This window comes from Oncorhynchus mykiss, chromosome 1 (assembly GCF_057628025.1).
Source record: "Oncorhynchus mykiss isolate SJ-2025 chromosome 1, ASM5762802v1, whole genome shotgun sequence".
NCBI classification, from domain to species: Eukaryota; Metazoa; Chordata; class Actinopteri; order Salmoniformes; family Salmonidae; genus Oncorhynchus; species Oncorhynchus mykiss.
In genome coordinates, this window is record NC_143022.1 from 26,590,612 (window position 1) to 26,598,631 (window position 8,020).

The 8,020-nt window shown below is 47.1% G+C and overlaps 1 protein-coding gene across 6 annotated transcripts in view; it reads left to right on the plus strand.

Moving 5' to 3' along the window:
* Window positions 1-7,482, plus strand: part of LOC110519941 (zinc finger protein ZFPM1) — a 95,478-nt gene extending 87,996 nt beyond the window's left edge. For all 6 annotated transcript variants that reach the window (XM_021596842.3, XM_021596832.3, XM_021596853.3 and 3 more), the window contains 3 exons: window positions 712-942; window positions 1,127-1,369; window positions 2,497-7,482. In XM_021596842.3, coding sequence (XP_021452517.1) covers window positions 712-942; window positions 1,127-1,369; window positions 2,497-4,955 — 2,933 coding nt within the window. In that variant the 3' untranslated portion in view covers window positions 4,956-7,482. The remainder of the gene's footprint in view (window positions 1-711; window positions 943-1,126; window positions 1,370-2,496) is intronic.
* The last annotated feature ends 538 nt before the right edge of the window (window positions 7,483-8,020 follow it).

Below are 8,020 nucleotides of genomic sequence, written 5' to 3' on the forward strand. Positions count from 1 at the left end.
AAGACCAACAGTTCACCATGCCACATTTCCTCATTCATCCAGTACACCAGAAGGTGGCAGTGTAACTCCTCTGCACTGCCTTGTCTCAGAGGTAGACTACATGGTAATTGCGTTCACGCTCCTTCATTAAGTCCCTTATTGGCAGTGTAGTGTTGTCGGCAGCAGGAGCAGGCATGGACATTCTGTGATGAGTGCATGATTAATCACCATATCAAGCTAAAGGGTAAAACATGATCATCCGTATCCCCGCTTCCTGCTGTAGGAGCACTCTCCTGAGGACTGTTGGTAATTATGGATGTTATCAAAAATAGCCTGTAACACCAGCCCTGACACCAGATCAGTATGATTACCCCGCACGGGTGGGCGCTCGCTCCCACAACCTCTGTGCTCTCGTTGCCTTGGAGACCCCGGAGCAATATCGAGTGCTTGCTCGTTCCGCCACTGAATCGATCATGTGACTGGTGTGAAACAGGTGTGTGTGGTGATGTGTGTATACACATGGATGAACATCATGTGTACATGAAAGTGTATGTAATGAATGTAACATTTTAACGCGTAAGCAGTGAAACGTTAAACATGCAATTTTTTTAAAGAATGAACATACGCTGCTCTCTTTCTTGCATTGTTTTTAATTATGTATGACAGATTTGATAAATGATTGGTTGTTGTAGGGATAGAGTTTACAGTTGTGTTTGTGTTTGATTGGTCCAGAGGACATCTTCCCGTGTAAGGACTGTGGGATCTGGTACCGCAGTGAGAGGAACCTCCAGGCCCACCTCATGTACTACTGTGCCAGCCGGCAGAAGCAGCAGGCCTCCTCCTCCCCCCCACTGGACAAAGCCAAGGAGTCCTACCCCAACGAACGTGTCTGTCCCTTCCCACAATGCAACAAGAGCTGCCCGAGCGCCAGCTCCCTGGAGATCCACATGCGGACACATAGTGGTGAGACCTGTCACAATACATTCCTTTAGCTCTTACTCATAGCAGACCAAGGATCGAGTGAGAATATGCGTGAATATTCCTCTTTTAATAATAGCTTGTAACAGACCTCTTTCTTCAGCTGTTATTAGGGGAAGACAGTCAATTTAGTTAAAATATTAAAGATATACATGTCCTGTGCCTGTAGGTGAGCGTCCTTTCGTGTGTCTGATCTGCCTGTCAGCCTTCACCACTAAAGCCAACTGTGAGCGTCACCTGAAGGTACACACGGACACGCAGAATGGAGTCTGTCACGGCTGTGGCTTCGTCTCCACCACGAGGGACATTCTCTATAGCCACCTGGTCACAAGTCACATGGTGTGTCAGCCCGGCTCATGCAGTGAAGTGTACTCCCCCGGCCCCGGCCTGCCCAAACTGCCTCTGTCCACAGGTAAACACACAGACAGACTGGATCATGTTGTTTACTATCCCAGTGAGAGGATAATAGCCCTGCCTTTACTTCAGAACAGCAACTACATAGATGACTACATCAAGCTTGTGACTCTACAAGCTTGTTGGATGCGTTTGCAGGTTGTTTTGGTTGTGTTTCAGATGATTTTGTGCCCAATAGAAATGAATGGTAAATAATGTATTGTGCCCGTTTGGAGTCACTTTTATTGTAAATAAAAATAGAATATGTTTCTGAACATGTGGGTGCCCACTTTGATTGCAGATAATCAAAAATGAATTGTGAATAATCATGATTGAGAAAGTTACAGATGCACAAAGCTCATACCCCCCACAAAATGCTAACCACCCCTGTTATTGGTAACGGTGGGATGTTAGCATGTTTTGGGGTTATGATATTTGTGTATCTGTAACTTTCTCATTCATGATTTTCTGTACTCATGGTAGGGATCCACATTAATGTATTCATATATATATATATATATATATATACAGCTGTATTCTTATTCTTGTGGTCCTGTACGGCTCATTTGGTAGAGCATGGTGATTACACCCCCGGGGTTGTGGGTTTGATTCCCGAGGGCACCCATTTGTAAAATGCATGCACACATTACTAAGTCTTTTTGGATAAAAGCGTCTGTTAAATGGCATCTATCATTATTATTCTATTACATCCAACACATTTGTAGACTCACACGCTAGATGTTGTCATTGAGTGCTAGGAATATGGGACCAAATACTACACTTTTAACTAAATGTAATACGCTATAAGTGAATTTGTCCAAATACTTATAACACCTTCAGATGGGGGACTTGATACATAAAGTGCATTCATTTCTAAAAGTAAAACAGATATGAAAATACCCTCAAATAAAAGGGGACTTTCTGTACAGTCACCTTATAAAAGATTTGATCTCAAATTCAAAATGCTGGAGTATAGAGCCAAATTAAAAGTTGTAGCTTCACTGTCCAAATAAATACATTTGGGAGTGTATGTATATGAAGATTTGGTCCTATAGGCTATAGTGCATAACCACCAGTGATTTCATGTCATGTTTAATAGTAGGAAACACATTTCTAATAATATGTCTCTGTCACTCTCTGTGGCAGGTCTAAGTCCTGGAGACTCCGGTGTTGTGTTGAAATGTCAGGTATGTGGTCACATCACAGACTCGCCTGCTCAGCTCCAGCAGCACGTTCGCACACACCTGGAGGTGAGGGTCCCGGCCGAGAGGAGCCCCACACCCCGCCAGACCACCCCCTCCTCGGCCGACCACCCTGAGCACCTTGACAGGGAGCCCCCCGCCTGCGTACCCCACCCTGAATCCTCCAGCCCTGGGGCCAATGGGAGCTCAGCCACCCCGCGAGGCTGCAGCCCACCTGAGCAGCTCCCCACAGACATCAGGATTAAAGAGGAGCCGCATTCGGACTCTGAGAATGAGGGGCAGGAGGAGGAGATGGAGGAGGAGCGGGTGGAGAAGAGCCGTGGACACAGAGATACAGGCTCCTCTCAGACCTCCACCTCCCCTAGGAGTCCCTCTGCTGTGGCTGTGAAGGCAGAGCCAACCAGCCCCACCCCTGGCTCCAGCCCTGCCCATCTGGGAGGAGCTGGCTCAGTGCTCCCTGGAGAAGACGTGTTCCTACCCCAGTACATGTTCAGCCAGGAACCAGCCATCCTACCCCAGGCCTCAGAGATACTGGCTAAGATGTCTGAGATGGTCCACAGCCGGCTGAAGCAGGGCCAGGTCCCCCCTGGGGCAGCGCCAGCCTTCTACCCCGCTGGCACTACAACCACTGTCCAGAAGGGGGCCACCTGCTTCGAATGTGATATCAACTTCAACAACATCAACAACTTCTATGTTCACAAGAGGCTGTACTGCTCCAGCAGGCACCAGCACGGAGACGTGGCTGGCCCAGTGAAGGAGGGGGCGTCGGGGGCCACAGTCCCCTCAGTTGGACACGGTTCATCCCCTCAGGCTGGATCAGGTAGTCGGGCAGCCTCAGCCTCCCCCAGTGACTCAGATCCTGTTCCAGGCAGCACCGCCACGCAGGGCAAGCTGGTGGAGGTGAAGAGTGAGAACCCTGGGGTGAAGGAGGCTGTGTCCTCCTCTTCCTCTGAGGGGGAGGGTGGAGGAGGAGGAGGCCGGGCCAGCGAGTGCAGCCAGAGTCCCAGCGGCTCAGCAGAGGACCAGGAGGACGACCCCACCAGAACCTTCTGTCAGGCCTGCAACATCCACTTTAGCCGCCATGAGAATTACACAGTCCACAAACGCTTCTACTGCGCATCGCGCCACGATCCGTCCAACCAGCGGTCAACCGCCGGCAAAGCTACCTTTCTGCCTCAGCCCATCCGAACACGCAAGAGGAAGAAGATGTATGAGATCCACATGGCTCGGACTGAGGCCCTGGCCAACGCTGCTGCTGCCTCTCTCTCTGCCCCTGGCCTGAGCCTGGCTGTGAAGCAGGAGGCTGCTGCCTCAGTGGAGCGGGTCCTGGAGTCCCCAGTCCCAGCCCTAGCTCTGGGCCTGCGTCCAGCCACCTCCCGTAGTACCAGCCCTGACAGAGACGGCCCCATTGACCTGAGCAAGAGGCCCCGTCTAAGGGAGGCCCCGCGGGGCAGCAGCATCCCTTCTCTGCCCCTCACTGACTACCACAAGTGTACCGCCTGCAGCATTAGCTTCAACAGCATTGAGAACTACCTGGCCCACAAGACCTACTACTGCCCAGCCACCACCCTGCAGCCCCACACTCTGGAGACGCTCCATAGGCTGAAGAGACCAGCATCCATCTCCCCCAAGAGCAGGGCCCTGGAGCGATCAGATGTCCACTCTGAGGCCAAAGGGCTGCTCACAGAGAAGGCTCCTCGGGGGGCCTCGCTCAGCCCTCACCTCTCTGCCTTACCTGGCTCTGGCTCTGAGGCTACATCACCTTACAGTGTCCCTGCAGCCAAAGGCCCAGGCTCTCCCTCTGTGGTCTGCCCCTACTGCCCTCCCAATAGGGCGGTGACCTGTGACCTGGTGGAGCACTTCAGATCCATGCATGGCCTGGTCCTGAGCCTGGAGGGCCAGCCAGCCGTCATCAGCCCCAGCCTGAGCCCTAGGGATGGGACCCCTGCCACTCCGCCCAAGCTGGTCCTCCGAGCCTGCAGGGACAGCATCAATGGCCGGATCAGAAGGGACACTGTCTCCCCATCCTCTCCCCTGGTGAACGGTAGCCCCCTGGGACACCATGCCGGGGGTGGCAGCTCCCCCAAGGCAGCCCCTCCAGCTGTGTCTCCCACCAGGTCCCTCCCCCTGACTGTTTCCCCTGTGCCTGAGGTGCTGAGAGAGGTGGGGGTTCTGAATCACCAGGTTGCTGTCACCCTGCTCCCAGACAAGGCGTCCCTCACACTGGGTCTCCCACTCCCTGTTCCGGCCCCTCCCACACCCAAGACCCTCCTGATCCCCCCTGTGCAGAACGGTAACACCCGCTTCTGCCGGCTGTGCAATATCAAGTTCAGCAGCCTGTCCACGTTCATAGCCCACAAAAAGTACTACTGTTCCTCCCACAGCGCTGAGCACGTCAAGTGAATGGAGCCCCAGTCTGTGTCCCCTCCAAGGCCCAAACCCAGCTATCCATTCTTGTCAGTGCCACCAAGGCATGGCACCATCTCTGGACTGTATGTGTTTGAAAGTGTGACTGTTACTCGCCAGGAACTGGGTCGCTTCCCGCTTCCGGTATTGTTACTATTTCTCCTTATGGGTCAAAGTTTCTATTACACTAAGAGCTGAGATGCGCTACCTGCACACACAGTTGTGCCCACGTATCCCTTCCTACCCACCTCAATAACTGAAACCCAGCCCTCTTTCTCACCTCCAGGGTCCACAGAATGTTGAAAATGTGACTTTAGAGTCAACATTTAGTCTCCTGAGCAAGTTTAATTGAATTGTTTGTATTACAGTCATCTTTATTTGATTATGATTGTTTGGAGCATTTCTTGCTGATGATGAAACTCATTTTTCCTGAGCTGTTGATGCTCTAGATCAGTCAGTGAGTGGGGACAACTGTTGTCCCCCAGGGCCCTCTAGTGGAGCTGACTATCTCCACTCTTTTATTTCTACTTACCTGTGCATAGTGTATGATGTTTTAAAATAATTCTTTATGCTTTTGTTTGAACACTGGCTGTTTTGCTAACTAGAAAGCTAAAGCATTTTAGCTGAATTACAGAAATGAGTATCACATGGTTAGCCTACCAATTACAGAGGAAATATTTGCAAATGGATAGATTTGGTTTTCCTACACCACAATTACATTCTCTTAATGGAAGGAAAACATGTGAACTATTTATCTTTGAGTCCTCACTGATTTAAAGTCAACAGAAATCTACCTAGCGTCTGAAAATATTTATATTTTTCATACTGTTCAAAGGAACTGTTTCAATCTCGGCGTGTAAAGGTGTTTTTGTAAGTGTAGATATGTAATATCTTTCACAGTAATCACTGGGATGACATTGAACCTTATGTTCCTTATTGTCAGCATTTCTTTCTTCTGCTCTTTATTCATCGGGAAAAGTTTGAACTTTTCTGTTTTCCTCCAGTATTTGGTCATTAGGTACAGCCTATTTTGCCAGATAAACGATTTGATGTAAGTTTTAAACTGGTATTATTATTGGGTAGAAGGAAGGTGATTGGACCTGAGTACCAGGATGAAGACACAGCACTTTCTCTTCCTCTATGCCCCCCCCCCCCCCCCTCCCATCAGACCTGACCCTTAACCCACCAACCCCCTACTGTATCATTATATCCATACTTTGCAGCTGCTGCTTTACCACCATCTGACTTATGTGATGCTTGAATTAGACATGGGATCAGTTTAAATCAATGTGGATTTATTTACACCTCTTAGAGCAGTGGTATTCAAAGTCGGGGGAATTGGCATTGTTTGGGGGGGGGGACGACAAAAATTAAGAGTATTGTATGGGACAATATACAAATATTTTTGAGAACGACAATTAGGAAAATAAAACTGTTGATTAAATGTATTTTATTGGTTTCTTTTCATTTTGAGAGATGAAGAGATGAAAATGCAATGAATTGAAGGCTGTTGTTTGTTGATGTAAAGATAACATTTTCCAGATTTTAAGGCTGTGTCATTAGATTTGGGGTGGGGTCGCAAGAATTCTGGCAGAAAGATTTGGGACCTTGTTGAAAAAGTCTGAATACCACTGTCTTGGAGTGTGTGCTCATTCTGTTTGTTTTTCCAGTAATGAAGTTTAAAAAAAGTTAAAAACGGGAGGTGTAAGAGAGAGATAGACAAGGACAGCAGACATATTTCACAGATTGTTGAGAGACGTACACAGTAGATGGCTCCTAAAACTGTCATGTGTAAAACACAAACACACATGCATCCTTGGTTTACAATGTGGTGTTGAATAGACCTGCGAAATGCAATCTTTCCTCTGTCAGAACTTGCTATACTGGCACAGCCTTACCGTAGGACTGAGTTAGTTTGTTCTGTGCGCCACTATCCTCACCTCTAATGATGATTTGAATGGATCTGTATGTTACTTGTGATGTCCCCTTTCCTTCCCTGTGTTACACAGGCAGATGTTTCTCTGCTCTAAAAACTGGAAAACAAAATGGTGGTGAAATTGAAAGTTGAGTATTTTTGCTCTGTTGTGGTTTTGAACAGTGCTGTATCAGTCATATCTTACCCAAGAGTGTTTACAATTGCATTGCTTCCTCTTTTCTCAAAGAGATGAGCATTTTCAACAAGTCACAAATCGAGGAAATCAGTGCTGAAAACCATTTTGAATCCCATTTATATTGCACTGTGTTGTTCAAATGTGCTGAATGTTTTCGTTTTAGAGGCTTTTTTGTAAGGTATTTATGTTTTTACAGCACTTTTCCTCTTCTAAACTAATCCCTTGAAGGACTTGCTGATCAATTTCAACCTTTTCACGTGAACTAACATGAATTAAAACATTTTGTGAATGATTACAAATGTCAATAATGGAAAGTAATAATGAATGTCAGACTTCTCTTCTTTCTTTTGTCAGTTCCACTACACACTTGTCCAAACTATGCATGGGAAATAAACGTCCTGAGAGACATTAAACAGTTTCAAACTTCTATCTTCTTTCACATTGACCTGGTCCACCCACAATTTACCTCTTCTCCTTTTATCTCTCTTGGCTTTTATAATGCTTTCCACAATAGATTTCAGGTCACACAAATCATTTATCTTTTTATATACATTATTGTGTGCATTTCTGTGAATATGTGAGCCTCAGGACTCGATGAATCATCTCCACAGTGCCGACATGCTTTTTCTCACGGAATGATTTAATTATATTTCCTGTTGAAGAAATGTATTATCCCCAAAGTCTCAAGGCTATGCCTATTTAGTACTAACGATGCATTCAGGCTCTACTATTCTTCTTTTATAACCAACAGAACATAGGTTGTGGACATACTGAAATCTTTCATTGAATTTGTCTCTCTACTTATCCATTTCCCACAGTGAGTTTGAAATATGTTGAAATTGAAAATTTTCACCACGACAAATGTTTACTCTAAATTATGGAAAAAGAACATTAACATCCAGAGCAGCATCCATATAATTTTTCAGAAAGCTTGTCGATTCCTGGGGTCAG